We start from the raw sequence: 18,537 nt of genomic DNA, 5'->3' as shown, positions 1-18,537 counted from the left end.
GATTACCGATTCAGCTATAAACTACTAAATTAATTATGTAAAACAATTTTAACTACATTTCATTATCACATAGAGTCCTCTTTTCACATGTTCATGTTATCAGGAAATATCTGCTTATCAAGCAAATGGCCTTCTGGCATTTTCCATCTTCCAAGTGCACACATTGTAATCTATTATTCCAACACTACACAAATGTTTCCACCCTACAGAAAAATAGTGAAGTAAGAAAACTGACCCATCATAAACAACTACAAAAATATTTCCACCCTAAAGAAAAATAGTAAAGTAAGAAAACTGATCCATCATTAACAACAACTAATAACCCAACAATTCAATGCAAACCTCGACCAGTCATTCATTTGTTAATGTATGTTGAGATTTCCTCACTATACCATGTGTCCACTGAAAAAATACTTCTCTATGACTTCCAGTTGCTTAGATGTGGACCTTAATGCAAAATTAACCAGGATGAATGTATAAATGAAAGGATTAAAAGCTATATTTCCTCCCAAACCCTGTTGAGCAAGTGGATTATGATGATTCAACACTTTCATGAAGGTACCAATAACAATATGATACTAAAGGTTTAAATAAGCATTCCTTCAGTCCAACTATACTGCTTACTGCTTTGTATCTTTCATCCATTCCATTTAGTTCCTTCCTACTTAGTAGAACAACTACTGTACTTTACAACTTCACCCAGTTCAAAATTTCACCACCTTTTCAAGTACCAATGTTCCTGTGAGCCACATCAGCACAGAAATGTGATTCAGAGGTCTCATTATAACAGTTATCATCCCCTTCATTACAGGGTACAAGAACAAATCACTGATGATACTTTTACAGTAATTCCAAAAATGCCAGAAAATGGAATAAATGTACATTATTACCAAAAGTACCAAAATGTTAGATAATATGTAATCCTCTGAAGTAGAAAAATTCAGCAAATTAACCACCAATGAACATGAGAAGAAAATCTAGAAAGCATTCAGGGAATACAAGTATTAATTATTTCTATACAATTAATTATTTACTGTATTGGCCAGGTGAATGGGGTGTAGATTTAGCATTATTTGTTGTGACTTATGAATATAAGTTTCATACACCTGAACTGTTAATATGAAATTCAGGCCAAAGATCAAGCATTGGGACCTATGACATTGTTCAGAACTGAAAGCAAAACTGAGAGTAAACAGATTTTACAGCAGCATGAGGAAAACATTGCAATTGCATTATCAAACAATTGTTAGGAGAGGGTGGAAAGTAAAATGGAAGAATGATGCTATGAATGCAGGGACAATAAAAAGAATAAAATGGGTTGCTGCTGGGGTGCAATTGAACGCTGCAGCAAACTTTCTATGACATTTCCTAATATGACACACTTCCAATAATCACCATCATTATAGCTTCAGATGTGTTTCTTTCAAATATTCATGCCTGTTTAAACTAATAAACCAAACTTTAGATATTAAAGAAACCACTTGCTTTATATCAATGTAATAATTTTATTAACGAAACTTCTCCCACAAATATACTTACAAGAAAAATGTACATTCACACTTTGTAAAACACATCTACTTTCTACTTGGAGTTTGTTATGCTTCCAAAATGCAATGTCTCTCCCAAAATAAACTTACAAGATAAATGCACATTCACACTTTGAAAATATGTATAAAAAAACATTGATTGGATTATATCAACTACAATGAACAGTATTACTGGCAACCATTAGGTGTTATCAAAATGGAGCAGTGTCAAAACTTTGAAAGTTTACACCTCTATGCCAGTCCAAAGTCCACTTTACAGAAGTTGGATACAGGTTTAATATCCCTGCCTTTAAAAGAGCAGAAGTGCTTGAAACTTGCAATAAACCATAGCAGTCTAGTGCAAATGGCAATGGGTCATGAAGACGACAATAAGCCAGTGGAGAATATGCGGGAGAAAGATTCACATAACCTTGAACACACAATCAATACTAAGTCTTTTACTTGAAAAAGTATAACTGAACTTCTACTCACCTGCATTTCTAAACCCAGTTCTGCAATTCTCTTCTTCCCTTCTTTAGTCCATGGAGCAGGAGTAGGATCATCACGCTGCAGAAGATAACGCCAAACTTTAAATCCACTTTTACCTGTAGACTGCCAATATTTGACTATCTTATATATACCGTCATACCTGAAAATTCATTAATACATTAATAATATAAAATGGAGAAAGCATTCTTTAGCATTAAAACAAATAATCTGCAATAAAATTACTCGACATGAATGACAAATGCACAGAAGACTTGTATTTTCAGTTATATGGTCTGATTAAATTACATCTAAGTAGTACACAATACCTTATAAAATATGTATATGTAAGTATCCTATAACTCATTGTCAACATGAATAAAAACTCAAACACATTTTTAATTAATAAAAAAACCTATCATTGCCCTAAATGATAGCTTTTTTTTTATTAATTAATGGTTATTAATAAAATTAACATATTTAATCATAAAAGTTAAACAAAAAAATAAATTCAGTTTTGATCAGGAATTAAGGTCTTATCTTTTACCTACTACTAGGTTTAAAGGAATGGTTAATGTATTAGGGTTGTAAAATTTACCTATTGTAATATAATAATTCAATATAGTATATACATAATATATAAACAAGCAGTCCCCCCGTTATTGACAGGGTGCTGATAAGCAAAAACTGCCTTAACTGAAACTTTGATTTATGGCGCCGAGTTTCGGTTAATGGAGTCCTTGTTAGGTATGTTATGGCGCCATAACTCTATTATCAGCACCTTATGGCGCAAATAAACAGAAACCAACATTAACCGAAACTCTGTGACTTATGGCACTTATGGCACTGATAACCAGTTAATGGCAGCTCTGTTAGATATGTTTTGTCACCAAAAATTATAAGGCACTGATAACCAAAACTCAGCACATTATGACACCATAATCACCGATTTTATGGTGCTAGTCAAGCCTCAAACCAGATCGCCATTCACCGAGTCCGCCGATAACCGGAGACTGCCTGTAATACATAACAGGTTACCATCTTTCTGTTCATCAACTTGTTTACTGGTCCCTAAATACAAGAGCCCAGAAGACTTTGAACAGATTTAAAAAAAGTGAATAATGCGACAGTTGAAGATAGTCATCCTTTACCACACATAAAAGACATTGTGGATGCCACTGGTGATGCTAAATATCTAATACAAACAAATTTGTTTTGAAGTTACTATCAAATTGAACCAACAGAAAAATGCAAAATAAATAACAGCGTTTAATACTTCATTTGGGCTTTTCAATACGAAAGGCTTCCTTTTGGCTATTCCAAAACTCCTGTTACATTCAAGCAAGTTGTGAATATTGCCTTACAAGACTTGGAAGGCATTTAAGTCTACGTTGACACAGTTTTAGTAGTGTCAAACTTCTGAAAAGTAAATGTGAAATGCTTGGAAGCTCTCTTCAATAATCTGTAAGTTAGTTAAACTTACAACTAGGCCAAATCTTCACTTAGAAAAGCAAAGTTGATATATTGAGGACATTATCACTTAGTCAGGGTATGTCACAAAGGAAAATATTGCCGCTGTAACTGACTATCCACAACCAACTAATAAGACAGCCCTTATAAGGTTCTTGGGTATGATTTGTTACCAGAGGAAATTTTGTAAAAACTACAGTGTAGTTACACCACCCCTAACTGATCTCTCTGGTCCTACAAATAAATTAATTTGGACAGATGCATGTCACCATTCATTTGATCATCTAAAAATCCTTCTCCGTTCAAATCTTTTACTTGCTAATACTTGAACTTTCCCAACCTTTTACAATCCAAGCTGATGCTTGCAGTACTGGTGTGTGTGTGTGTGTGTGTGTGTGTGTGTGTGTGTGTGTGTGTGTGTGTGTGTGTGTGTGTGTGTGTGTGTGTGTGGTGAGTGTGGGGGGGGGGGGGGGGGGCCCCTGCACCAATACAGGAAAACCCCTGACATTGTACTGTAGCCTTCAGTTTCTTTCTACTACTACTACTTTAAAAAACACACACCACACACACACCTTTCCAGTGGTGTAAGTGCTGCTGGCCATCATACTCACTTGAAAAAAAACATGAAGTTTACTTCTCCAGTCATATGCTAATCAGTCTTTACAAAACAAAACCCCTTGGTTTTCCTTATGCAAACCACAGGAACTAACCAATGTTGACTGTGGTGGCCACTATTTCTGCAGAATTTCCATTTGACCATCCACCAATTCAAAGGTACCAAGAGTAACATATCAGATGCTCCACCTAGGGATGAACTGACACCCACCTAAGGATAAATCCCTCAGGATGACCCTTGGGTCATCTCTTCAGCAGGGAGGAATGTCATGTGGAGCATTCTCATTCCCTTTTATATGCAGCAATGCACAGAATTTTGTATTCCTTATATGTACATAATTCAGAGACCTTTTATTTCATGATTTGTTCTCTATTGTATTAACATTGGTAATTTTTACCTCCTCAACATTGCTTATCCATGAAGTTACTTGTTCAGAATTACAGTGGTAGGAGGTATCTGCTCTCAGGATCCACTACACTTCCACTTTAAACTTAGTTTTTTTTTTTATTGACATAAATTAAGGGTTTATTTGGATGTTTGCTAGTTGTAAGTTTTGGAACTAAATACTATACTTTGTGTATGTCGTTTTGATATTTTCCTTTATTATGTGCTGGAACCGGATAACAACTTGCTTGGCACATAAGGTAAAAGAAAACACAATTGCCAACACTCTTATTACGTCACTGTTAGGAAATACGTACATCACAGAATTAAGTGTTTGCCATAATTTCAGATATAGGCCAACCTATTGCCACATATTCGTAAGTCTACACTTGGCTAAATTACACACGTGAGCCTTACATGACTTATTCATAAATCTCATAAAGGATAAACTATTAAGAGAGAGAGAGAGAGAGAGAGAGAGAGAGAGAGGAGAGATGAGAGAGAGAGAGAGAGAGAGAGAGAGAGAGAGAGAGAGATGAGAGAGAGAGAGAGAGAGAGAGAGAGCATGCCTGAATTTTTCAAATTTAATAATGTTCTATAATATCACTCACCTATTACCCTCCTCGGGTGCATATTTGGAGTGTTTACGTCCTTTTTCATTTCTCACTACACGAACAGGTTTTCCTCCTCTCCAGTCTTTAGCTTCTGCACCGTTTTTGTTGATAGGTACGTTGCAATTCAACGCTAAAGCTCTAAGTAATGAAGAAACAAGAGAATTAGCAGAAATATATATACGTATAAAAAAAAAAAAAAAAAAAAAACACACACACACACACAGGCAATACCAATTCATGCAGTCAAGCATTTTGGCGTGTATTTTATTGAAATGACTTATTACAATATATACCATATAAAATATATACTAATATCAATTTATATTATACTGCTGTCTCTTGGTTTTGTTTTAAATGTAATATAGGTACTAATAATATAAATTTTCATGATAAAATTTATTATTTGGATAGTTAACTACTGATTAGGCGAGTTGGCATGAAGAAGAAAGTGCCCGGATGACTGTCTACTTCACCTGTTCTCCACCAGCTGTGTTTCGAATGTTTTAACATGTCAAAAATCTCCTTGAACTGAGTTGTGGGGAGGTTGAGTGTGGTCTGCTTCAACAGAAGGTAAGTATCCAAATAATAAATTTTATCATTAAAATTTATATTATTTGAGATTCCAACATTAAGAGGACGGCTGGTAGTGCAGCTATACAAAAATCAGCTCAGCCAATCGAGCTAAAGGTTTCTTGCATGAAACCCAAAACATTCTTACCCGATCTGGAATCCTTTCTGGATTTTACTACCACCAGAAGTTGGATTCCATTCAGGGAGCAAGGCTCTAATATATGTGCAGCAAAGATCAGCCTTGTGGAGAAAAACCATTTCAATTCAGTCAGAATGAACTTAAGCAGTGTGAAGGAACCCCTGTTCCTGGGTCCAAAATCCCTACAAAACGACAGTCAATTAAAATAAATACACCTTTATGATATAAAGGTAAGCTCCTATAAAATATTTGTACCTTCACGCTCCCCAAAATATTAAAACCCGGGATTTAAACAAAGAGCTAGCAGAATTGCTCTTTCTTTAGTTCTGGAAAAAGACTACCCACTAATAGTAACAGATTAAGGGCTTTACTAGTAATTTTCAAACACGATTCTGCTAACTAAAGATAGTGAGCGGGTAAAATCCAAATTGCACTTTTACTGCGCCACATCAATCCTATCCTGAAGCAACAATTTGACATAACACTAAGTGATATTACAACTGCTTTTCACAATATGAATGTTTACCTTCAACAAAGGTAGATATAAAACTAGTTCTCATGCACTAGCCTAATCAAATACATCACAAAGGACCTCGTGTTCTTTGACAAAGATGTTCTAGGTTTCTAAAACCACAAAAGAAAAGGTTAACTTTGCCTCCTGCAGGCTTAACCTTTGAAAAAATACATTCCAGATTGTCTAAAACCACCAAACATAAAGTTAACTTTGCCTTTTCCAGGCTTATCTATTGGCAAAGACAGCTAGGTTTTCTAAAACTACAAAACAAAAGATTAATTTTGCCTCTTCCAGGCTTAACCTTTGACATCTAGGTTTCCTAAAACCACAAAACAAAAGGTTAACTTTGCCTATTCCAGGGTGAACCTTTGACAAAGATGTTCAAGGTTTCTAAAAGGATAACTACCTCTTTCCAGGCTTAACCTATCTGATTAAGTTTAATTGCCCCAACAGGACAGAGAAGCATTTCCACTTCTTCTCCACCAAGGAGGTTACATTGGAATTCTTACAGTTCTCTACAAAACATAGCTAAGGCAGAAAGTAAAAATAGCATTCCCTTTGGCAGAGCTTAAAGCAGGGTGACTGCAATCATTTTACTCAGTAACCACCAACAGTGCTTATTAAAAGGTTTCACAGTAAATATTTCAGATAAAGTTTAAGCCTGCATCTAAACTCAAGAGAGAGACTGATAGAGAGATGAAGAGGCTTCAGTCTCAACACCTTATGGTGGTGATCCACTGCAAGATCTAAAAGCACATAATGCAATATCGAGGAAGCAAGGGATGATAACTTTGAAATTAGACAGCAAAAAAAGTCTTTCCATCTCCAAAGAAGCAGATAAACATTGATGTCTAAAAGATTCCAGGTGCTGAAAATTCCTCTAGAATTGCTCTCTCAGCAATACACCAGACTGCGGCTTCTGACACAAGGCCACAGCTGTTTTCCACTTACCATATATACTCTCATATTATGCAACTTTTGAAACCTAATTTTGAAACTAATTTTAAAGGTGTCGCATCATACACGCGGTATAAAATTAGCGTACTGTCTATGCTTTCCAAAATTGGCCGATTGCGATAGTTACTACCGGAGGAAAACAGTAGATCTCTTAAAAAGTTATGCTTTACTTGTACTTCACTATATCCAATAATATTGTATGTATTCTCATATTACTATTGTATTTTAAAATACAAAAGAGCAATCGTGCACCATTTGCATTATTTTGGTTTATACATTAACTGTTCTTGACTAACCATCTTTGAATGTCCTTGAGACAAACCCTGAGGCTATAATTATAAGATTATAAGGGTTTTCCATTCCCAGGGGCTTTAATCTCCTTCCTATTCGGCCCTGCTCTCTCTCTCTCTCTCTCTCTCTCTCTCTCTCTCCGAGCGAGAGCTTTTGCTTTTTTATGGGATAACATAGGCCCGCATTTCGCATTTTCCATACCTATTTATTTTGTATACGATTGCCCTTGCTCGGCTGTGAAGTTGATGTCTGTCCATGGCTGTGAGATGACCAGGAATAATTTGTAAGTCGGTGTCAAAGTCACTCCCCACTTCAGTCAGGCCAAAACTTTGCCATATCGCATTCAAGCAACATTCAGGCATTGTTTCCAATCTATTATTTTGTCAGAGAGAGAGAGAGAGAGAGAGAGAGAGACAGAGAGAGAATCTGTCTGTATACGATTGTTTATTTTCTAACTCATCAAACTTACTCCGTTATGCTTTATTTCATATTTCCTTGCTCACCAATTTATTCTATACCTACGATATTATGAAATCAAGTTATGTGTAGAAGGGAGAACTGCCTCCGGACTGTAGTGTGGATTTAAACGCACATGGAACTGGTTGAAATATTCGCAACAGCACCAAAATGATATGCCATGTGGATACAAAATCTGACTCAGTTTCTTTTTATTGCATAAAAAACAATCAATTGTTAACCCTTAAATGCTGAGCCGGTATTTCCGAAAGTGTCTCCTGTATGCCGGAGGCGTTTGCGAGTGAGCACCGAAGCGGGAAAAAGTTTTTTTTCAAAAAATCACAGCACACTTAATTTTCAAGATTAAGTGTTTATTTTTGGCTCCTTTTTTGTCATTGCCAAAAGTTTAGTATGCAACCATCAGAAATGAAAAAATATTATGTATATATAAATATTGGAATATATGACAGCGTGGAGAAAAAAAAATTTCATATGTAATTGTATACAAATCGCGCTGTGAGCAAAACGGTTAAAAGCTAATGAGTTAATTATATTTTCGTTGTATTGTACACTAAATTGCAATGATTTTGGTAGATAACAAATTGTAAAATGATCAAAGCATCACAGAGAACATATTATCACAATATGATGCATGAATTCGTAACGTGCGGATATAAAAAAAAAAAGCAGTTTTAAAAAATTCACCATAAATCGAAATATTGTGCTAGAGACTTCCCGTTTGTTGCAAAATGAAGGTAAATGATTGAATATTACTAGACTGTAAGTGTTGCAGCTTACAATTGCAGGTTTGGACCATTTCGGTTGAGTTAAAATTAACCGAAGGTCAAATGTTTTCTATTTATCATTATTTATATGAAAATATTTCAAAACTGATAAAAGCTACAACCATGGGTTGTTTTTAGTTGTATTCTACATAAAATTGCGCACATTTTCATATATAAAACTTTATGTAACGGCTAATCTAAAATGGTGCAAACATTACGGCAATCGAACGAAAAATTTATGATTTTTCGGAAGTTACAACGCGGACGTAAGGAAAAAGTTTTTTTTCATAAATTCACCATAAATCAAAATATTGTGCTAGAGACTTCCAATTTGTTGCAAAATGAAGGTAAATGATGGAATATTACTAGAATGTAATAGTTTTAGCTTACAATTTTGTTTTTTGACCATTTCGGTAGAGTCAAAGTTGACCGAAGGTTGTAATTTTGGCACTTATCGTTATTTATATGAAAATATTTCAAAACTGATAAAAGCTACAACCATAGGTTGTTTTTAGTTGTATTCTACATGAAATTGCGCACATTTTCATATATAAAACTTTATGTAACGGCTAATTTAAAATGGTGCAAGCATTACGACAATCAGACGAAAAAATTTCTGATTTTTTTCGGAAGAGTTACCGCGGGGATGTAAGGGAAATGATTTTTTTCATTAACTCACCATAAATCAAAATATTGTGCTAGACTTCCAATTTGTTGCAAAATAAAGGTAAATGATTGAATATTACTAGAATGTAAGAGTTTTAGCTTACAATTGCGTTTTTCAACCATTTCGGTCGAGTCAAAGTTGACCTATGGTTGATATTTTGGCACTTATCGTTATTTATATGAAAATATTTCAAAACAGATAAAAGCTACAACCATGGGTTGTTTTTCGTTGTATTCTACATGAAATTGCACACATTTTCATATATAAAACTTTATGTAACGGCTAATATAAAACTGTGCAAACATTACGACAATTGGACGAAAATTTTTTGGATTTTTTCGGCAGTTACAGCGCGGACGTAGGAAAGTTTTTTTCCCCCCTAAAATTCACCATAAATCTAAATATTGTGCTAGACTTCCAATTTGCTGCAAAATGAAGGTAAATGATTGAGTATTACTAGAATGTAAGTTTTTGCTTACAATTGCGGTTTTCAACCATTTCGGTCGAGTTAAAGTTGACCGGTTGAAATTTTGGCACTTATCATTATTTACATGAAAATATTTTAAAACTGATAAAAGCAACCACCATGGGTTATTTATAGTTATAATCTACATGAAATTGCGCACATTTCCATATATAAAACTTTATGTAACGGCTAATTTAAAATGGTGCAAACATTACAACAATCGGACGAAAAAAATTTCTGATTTTTTCGGAAGTTACCGTGCAGACGTAAGGAAAAAGTTTTTTTCATAAATTCACCATAAATCAAAATATTGTGCTAAACTTCCAATTTGTTGCAAAATGAAGGTAAATGTTTGAATGTTACTAGAATATAATAGTTTTAGCTTAAAATTGCATTTTTCGACCATTTCCATAGAGTCGAAGTTGACCGAAGGTTGAAATTTTGGCACTTATCGTTATTTACATGAAAATACTTCAAAACTGATAAAAGCTACAACCATGAGTTGTTCTTTTGTTGTATTCTACATGATATTGCCCACATTTTCATATATATAATACTTTATGTAACGGCTAATATAAAAAGGTGCAAAAATTACGTTAAAGTGACGAAATAATTTCTGAGATGTGTCGCTGATGCTTTTTAGTGCAAGAAGAAATTCGCGCTTGGGCGCCTAGGTAATGATTGTAAACAAAACAACAGCTTGATCTGTGAGCTCCCAGCATCCCCCAAGGGACGTGATTCAAAAGTTTTTGCCTAGTAGGCCTAAAACTATTTTTCCGCGAATTTAATAAAAGAAAAATTTTTCGTCAACATACCATACGTCGGTTCGGCACCAGACAGACAATTTTCGTAGACGTTTAATACGTCCAATCGGCGTTAAAGGGTTAACCTACATAATTTATTTAGAATTCTGCGTAACGGGAGAAATTGTTTTATCTCTGTTGTTGTTATAAATTTGGCAGATATGTGGAGATCAAACACGTAGGAGGACCAAAACACCCCAGCCACAGAGCCAGAGAGCTCTGTTCATTTTGTAAATACTATAGTTGGGCGCGCTAGGCTTACCCGATTCATTTGGGTGTGCGCTGCAGCTGCTGCTACTGCTACTCAAATTGTGGCATTTTTCTTACTAACCCCAAGAATTGACCATGGAAAATCCCAAGATTAACCAAAAATCCCAAGATAATAAAATAATTGACATATGCCAAGCCCTAAATATTTACGCTGTCTGTCTATCAGGAAAAGATACTGATAATTTGAATTGAAGGTATCTTTCCTGAGAGAGAGAGAGAGAGAGATTATATTTAACCAGTGGGCATTAGTACATATGCAGGCAGTGTGTTCATGCTTGTTAAAAAATGTGCAGTACTTGTAATTCATATCTGGACGACAAAAAAACAAATATGAATTTTGTTGTTGTCAGTCGCATGGACTAAATTTACAAGAGCAGGGAACAAATCTTAACATTTCTCGAGAGATTAGAGAGATGAACCATTGCTGCTCTCTCTCTCTCTCTCTCTCTCAACTATACTGTTAAATGTTAACTTGAGTCTCTGAAACCAATAGGTACTAGCACACGCACAGCTGTATACTGTTAAAAAATGTGCTGTACCTACAGCTAATACCTACATCTTTGAAAGATAAAACAAACAAACAAACAAATTTTGTTGTTGCTAGTCGCGGGGGCTATAAAGGGAGTTACCAGCAGACAAAAAGATTAACATTTTTCCAGAGATTAAAGAGCTGAATTTTGATTTGAAGGTATGTCAACAGCGTTAGTAAATAGGTATCATCTTCTAAAGAACTTTTTTTTCTTTTTGCAGAAGAATCTTCAAACCATTTTGCAAAGTAATGAGAAGGAATCATTCTATTCTTCATGTAATCAGTAAAATACTTACACTATTAAACACTAAAACTATGTACTGTAAGCAAAACACACACATCATTTTCAGCTTCGTGTGTGCAAACGTTCATTCTAAGAAATTCACAATCGTCAGCTTCGCATGTGTAAACGTTCATTCTAAGAAATTCACATAGTAGTAGTATAACCAACACCTGATTGGCTGGTTGGTAGCCATGGAGATCTGTTATCCAATGACTGCCCTCTGCTTCTGTTCTATTTATAGACATGGCGTGGATGGCACTAGGTTTGAATGTTACCATGATCGTGATTTTCTGACTGCTGACGGCAAAAATTACTCATAATTTTCTTTATATAATTATTTCTTCGTGAAAACAATAATATAATATGATCATTTTAACTCTAATGAAAAATACCAGTTTGTCGTAGAAGCGTCATCAATATAGTGGTATGAAAATACCACATTGTGTTGTAGTGATGTGTCATCACTAAGTGCAAATCCTTTTCCCGGACATTCATTTAACAGTATTATTTATCTAAATAAAGTGTAAGTAATAAATAACATTAATGAAAAACATAAAAGGGAAAAAATGTTTTTGCTGCAGTAGTGATGTTTGTTTGATTATGCATCTGACCTCACTTTCCAAAATCTGAAAAATTCCAAAAACCAAAAAATCGGATAAAAGAATTTGTGTGTACTGCACATTTTTTAAACATTATGTACACGCACACAATGTCTACACACTTACTGCTACCCATTGGTGAAAGACTCAAATTACAGTATTTATTCCTGAGAGAGAGAGAATGATTTAGGACTCCAAGGCATGGTATTTTTACAATTACAGGCGGTCCCCGGCTTACGACGGTTCCTGCTTACGACGTTCCGAGGTTACGACGCTGACGCTTCCGACGCTCCGAGTTAACGACGCTTTTAAAAAACGCATGCTATGATAAAAATCCTTTATAGTTTAGCACAGTATATAATAAAAATATGTTTTTGGTTACATTACAACAAAAATTTTGAGGTTATGATGATTTGACACTTTTTTTTTTCGTATTTTTTGAATTTTTTTAGTGACGCCGCATATGCGGAACTAGTTTGCGGGCGAATGAATACACTAGCTTGGGATGCGCAGTTTAAAACAGTCCAAAAGCGCAAATAATGAAAAAATCATTGCTTGTTTCCAGTACATAATTAAAAAAACTAAGTTTCTGGTTAGATTACAACGCAAATTCCAAGGTTACGACGTTTTGTTATGCTTTTTAACGATACCTCATATGCAGAACTAGTTTTGAGCGGAGGTGCATAATTAATTAACGCTATTAAACTGTATGGTAAATTGACCGAACAACGACCTCGGACGGTCGAGGACGCTAAGCGTAACAATACGAAAGGACGCCACTTCAATCGCGTCTCTGCCTGAAGTTCAGTCGGTTGTGTGCTAAGACGTTGCTGAAATTCCTTGCCATTTTCGCAAATTTACAATGGCTCCTAAACGCCAAAGTACTTCCTCCGATGATAGTTCATCCAAGAAGAGGAAGGTCATCACGATGGAGGTAAAATATGACGTGGTGAAGCGTTCGGAGAAGGGAGAAACTAACACCGAAATAGGCCGTTCTTTAGGCTTGAGCAGGACCACGGTGGTAACCATTGTGAAGACAAGAACGTATCCTGAAGCACGTTAAGGATGCTGCGCCGATGAAGTCAACGGTGATAAACGAGAAGCAACGTAGCCAGAGCATTGTTGAAATGGAGAAATTGCTCATGATCTGGCTGGAGGACCAGAACCAGCGACGTGTTCCGGTGAGCTTAAGTGTGATCCAGGAGAAGGCTAGAGCGCTGCATGAGGCAGTAGTGAAAAAGTTTGGCGAAGGCAGTGCTGGCAGTGAATTTTCCGCGAGTAGAGGTTGGTTTAACCGTTTTAAGGCTCGTGCAAATTTGCATAATGTGAAGCTGCTAGTGCTGATAGCGAAGCAGCAGAAAGTTTTCCAGGTGGTTTGGCTGAGATAATTAAGGATGGTGGTTACACGGCTGACCAAGTCTTTAATGTGGATGAGACTGGATTATTTTGGAAAAGAATGCCAAATCGAACGTACCTTTCCAAGGAGGAGAAGTCAGCACCTGGCCATAAAGCTGGAAAGGAGCGACTGACTTTGCTGTTTGGGGCCAATGCAAGTGGCGATTTGAAACTGAAGCCCTTGCTGGTGTATTTGGCCGAGAATCCCAGGGCTTTCAAGGGCATTTTCAAGAGTCAACTCCCTGTGATTCGGAAATCAAACAAGAAGGCTTGGGTTACCTTGATGGTCTTCGAAGATTGGTTCAATGACCATTTCGTGCCAGCAGTGGAACGGTATTTGACTTCGAAGGGTCTGCCTTTTAAGGCCCTCTTAGTCCTGGACAATGCCCCTGGTCACCCTTCAAATTTGAGCGACATGCACCCTAATGTGAAGGTGGTGTACCTCCCACCCAATACCACATCGCTGATACAGCCAATGGACCAGGGATTGGTTGGTTGGTTTTATAAAGTTTAGGTGTAACACCAAGCACTGGGGCAGCAAAGGCCATTCAGCGCTTACTGTATAACTATGAAATTATAAGACGTGTTATATCATATAAAGCAGGTTTATTTCTTTGAGATAATTTACTATATTTTGAAGTGGGGCATTTTCTCCCAATAGTTCTTCAAGTGGGATATTATATGTTATTGGATCTTCGTTTTCTTTCGAATTTTTTGCATTCAGTTAGCAGATGACGGACTGTGACCAGAGTACGACAATGGTCACAGTAAGGGGCCTGTCTTTCCTCGCCTTGCAACATCAAGTATTTGTGTGTCAAGTATGTATGTCCTATTCTTAATCTTGTTAATATGATATCTTCCCTTCTTTGACATTGTTGTATTCCAAGGTTTTTACAGATGATTTAATATGCTTTAATTTATGATTCAATTCTAGCCATTCTTCTTTTTCCCATTTTGATTGACAGTATTCATTTATTGTTGTTTTAATGTCATTGTAAGGTATTTGTATTTTTTTGATAGACTCCTTTTTACTGCCTTTTTGGCTTCTTTATCCACCTCTTCATTACCCTTTATGCCCACATGGGAAGGGACCCAACAGAGTTTTATATTTATAGATTTCCGTTTTACTATTATATCTATCCACTCTCTTATTTCTTCAATTACGGGATGAGAAACTGTGTATTGTCTTAGCGCTTCTAAAGCACTGTAAGAATCCGTGTATATTACAAAGGTATCGTTTGCCTTTCCCACCAAAAAGGTATATTTTATAGCCTCTAATATAGCATTAATCTCTGCAGTGAATATCGAGCATATTTTTGGAATTTTTTCCCTTATTTTTATATTTTTTGTTACTACAGCATAGCCTACACCCTCCTTCGACTTGGAACCATCTGTATAAATACTTATATCCCGTTTATGTTTTTCCTGGTGTGACAGAAATTCACTCTTCAATTGTGCATCTGTTACCTTCTTATCAAATGATTTCTCACAGATTTCTATTTTAGCATGTCTCCACGGAGGTATTTTAGAAGTTGTTATTTTTGATATGCTACTTGTTCCTAATTTTAGATGTTCTATATCAGGTTTTAATCTATTCTCCAATGGTTTTAGAGGCTCTGGGTTTGTCGTCATAATTATTTGTTATGTTCTTCATATATTTGGTGTTTGGATTATCATTAAGGTTATTTATTTTAGCTATGTATTTTAATCCCATTTCTTCTCTTCGTACTTTCAGGGGATCTATTCCTGCTTCTACATACAGACTTTCCACGGGGGAAGTTCTGTAGGCTCCAGTGCAGAGTCTAATACCCATGTTATGTATGACATCCAGTTTGTTAATAAGGTTTTAGAAGCACTACCATATACTTGACATGCATAATCAAGTTTACTTAGACAAAGAGCCTTATATACTTTTATCAGAGAGGTTCTATCAGCACCCCACTCATTATGCGCAATTACTTTTATTATATTTAAGGATTTTCTTACTTTTATCGCCAGGTTGTTCTATATGTTCTTTATATGTAAGTTTTTTATCAAGTATTACACCGAGGAATTTTATCTGATCATCATATTCAATTATATCATTATTTATAAATAAAGTAGGAATTAATTCCTGTTTTCTTGATCTTGTAAATCTGACAGCTTTTGTTTTTTGCGGAGAAAATTTAAAACCCTTGTTATCGGCCCATTTTTTTTACCCTATTTATGGCTGCTTGCAATCTGTTGCTTATGTCCAGCGCTTTTTCACCACTACTATATATGACGAAGTCATCTACAAAAAGGGATCCTTGGACTCCTGGCGGGATCATTTCAATTATCTCATTTATTGCTATTGCAAACAACGCCACGCTTAGTACTACCTTGGGGGATTCCTTCCTCCTGGATAAATGAATCAGAGATTTCTGCCCCCACTTTCACTTTTATATATCTTTCAGATAGGAATTCCTTAATATATTCATATAAATTGCCTCCTATTCCCCATTCTATCAATTTTTTTAAAATCCCTCCCCTCCAGGTGGTATCATATGCCTTCTCTAAATCAAAAAATACTCCTATTGTTTGTTTTTTACCAACCATTGCATTTTGTATCTCTCTTGTAATCATTAAGAGGGGATCTATGGTACTTTTATTTTTCCTGAATCCAAACTGTCTGTTTGACAATAGCTGTTTATTTTCTAATACCCATATTAGTCTGTTATTCACCATTTTTTCAAATATCTTACTTAGACAACTAGTAAGGGCTATTGGCCTATAGCTGCTTGGTGACTCTGGGTCTTTTCCTGGTTTTAAGCCTGGTATGATTAAAGATTCTTTCCAGGTTTTAGGTATGCTGTGAGAGTGCCATAATTCATTTAAAATTTCTAATAAAAAGGTTTTGCTTTCTTCTGGTAGGTTTTTTATCATTTCATATCTAATGTTGTCTTCCCCTGGAGCTGTTGGACTTGCAAGTTTCAGGACATTTTCCAGTTCTTCCATGGTGAAAGGAAGATTATAGATTTCCTGATTATTAGATTTTATTTAATTGGTATTGGGACATAATTTTTGATTTTTAATTGGAATTTCTTTGTATAATTCGAGATACTAGATGTTTTGGCGAAACATTTTCCCAATTCATTTGCGACTACTTTGGGATTTGAAATATATTTGTTTTCTACTTTTAATGTAGGTAATGGTTCTGGCCGATATATTACCCTGCAGTTTATTTATTTTCTTCCAGATTTCTTTGTCTTGAGTTTTAGAATTTATATTATTAATATATTTTTTCCATGATTTTCTTTTGGCTATCTTGAATATTCTTTTCTGCTTTGCTTTAGCTCTCAAATATGCAATTCTATTGGCATCACATTTATGTCTCAGATATCTTCTAAAGCATGTTCTCGTAATCTTCCTTGCTGCTTTACATTCTTCATTCCACCAGGGTACCAGTGGTCTAGTCGGATTGCCTGAGGTAACTGGAATAGTTTCATTTGCTTTATCATCTATTGTTTTTACTAGATGTTCATAAGCATCTATGTGGTTTGTAAAGTCAGATAGTTTTTTGTTAATCACCGTTTTCTCTTTATATAAATTCCAATTTGCTTCTTCCATTTTCCTCTTCGGTATATATGTTATATTAGAATTATTTTTTAGCTCAATTTGTATTGGCCAGTGGTCACTCCCAAATAAATTATTATTTACTTTCCAACTGAAATCTGTGGCAATTTCTGGGGAACATAAAGTGATGTCTATTGCAGAGGTGCTATTATGATAAACATCAAATCTTGTTGGAGAACCATCATTTAAAATAATCAAATTTTTGTTATCTATAAAATCTAGGGACAGTGTTTCCTCTCCTGTCATATGATGTACTTCCCCACATGGGATGTTTGGCGTTGAAGTCACCTACTAATAAGTAAGGTTTTGGTAATTGTTCTATTAGATTTTCTAAGTCTTCCACTTGTAATGGTCTATTATTTCCAAGATGATCTATTAAGCGACTTTCTAACGACGGTTCCATATATGTATATTGAGCATATTGTTATTTTTTTTTCTAGGAATACTTGAACTGCACATGCCTGTATTACCGAGTTAATCCTAACAGGTTGGCATTTGATTGAAGAATGCGTTATGATTGCAGTTCCTCCTTGGCTGTTGTCATTTAAAATTTGTGTTGATTTCCACACATTATAATTTATGCCAGCATTGAGAACATTGTTACCTATTTTAGTTTCCTGTAAGCAAATAATATTTGCATTACATTCTCTAACTAGTGATTTTAAGTTTTCATTATTTGATACGTATCCTCTGATATTCCACTGTAAAATAGACATTTTAAGAAGGTTTAGGGTTTTGTTTTAGTATCTTTATTTGTTTTCCTGAACTTTGAATTTTATTGAAGTTGTATAATTTTGCTGTACTTTGTTCTTCTTTTGGTGGGTGATGTATTTCTGCTATTGTTTTCTTTATTGGCTGAAGAGTCGCAGATGTTCTTTTTATTAGAGGTGCATTTAAATGGCTTTTGCTCTTGGGTTCTATTTCAATACTTTCTTCAATTTTATCTGATGTTTTAACTTTCTCTTTTATTTGGGTTTCTCTTTTTTCATTTTTTGTTTGCAAGCAATTTTCGTTGACTGTCTTCTCGGTATTCATTTTTATCCAAATAGATTTTGGGTCTTACTGATTGTTTAATTTGTTTTTTTGGATTTGGGTGACGTTGTTTCAAGTAGTCTTTTTTGTC

At 35.2% G+C, this 18,537-nt stretch overlaps 1 protein-coding gene across 1 annotated transcript in view; it reads right to left on the bottom strand.

The window, feature by feature from the left end:
• LOC135219861 (E3 ubiquitin-protein ligase UHRF1-like) overlaps positions 1 to 18,537 on the bottom strand; it is a 207,727-nt gene that overhangs the window by 105,275 nt on the left and 83,915 nt on the right. Inside the window, exons 9-10 of the mRNA XM_064256982.1 lie at positions 5,094 to 5,234; positions 2,019 to 2,175 (exon numbers count right to left, since the gene is read on the bottom strand). Coding sequence (XP_064113052.1) covers positions 2,019 to 2,175; positions 5,094 to 5,234 — 298 coding nt within the window. The remainder of the gene's footprint in view (positions 1 to 2,018; positions 2,176 to 5,093; positions 5,235 to 18,537) is intronic.

Source organism: Macrobrachium nipponense, chromosome 1 (assembly GCF_015104395.2).
Source record: "Macrobrachium nipponense isolate FS-2020 chromosome 1, ASM1510439v2, whole genome shotgun sequence".
NCBI classification, from domain to species: domain Eukaryota; kingdom Metazoa; phylum Arthropoda; class Malacostraca; order Decapoda; family Palaemonidae; genus Macrobrachium; species Macrobrachium nipponense.
Note: the sequence above shows the minus strand (reverse complement) of the source record. Positions and strands in the feature narration are given on the sequence as shown.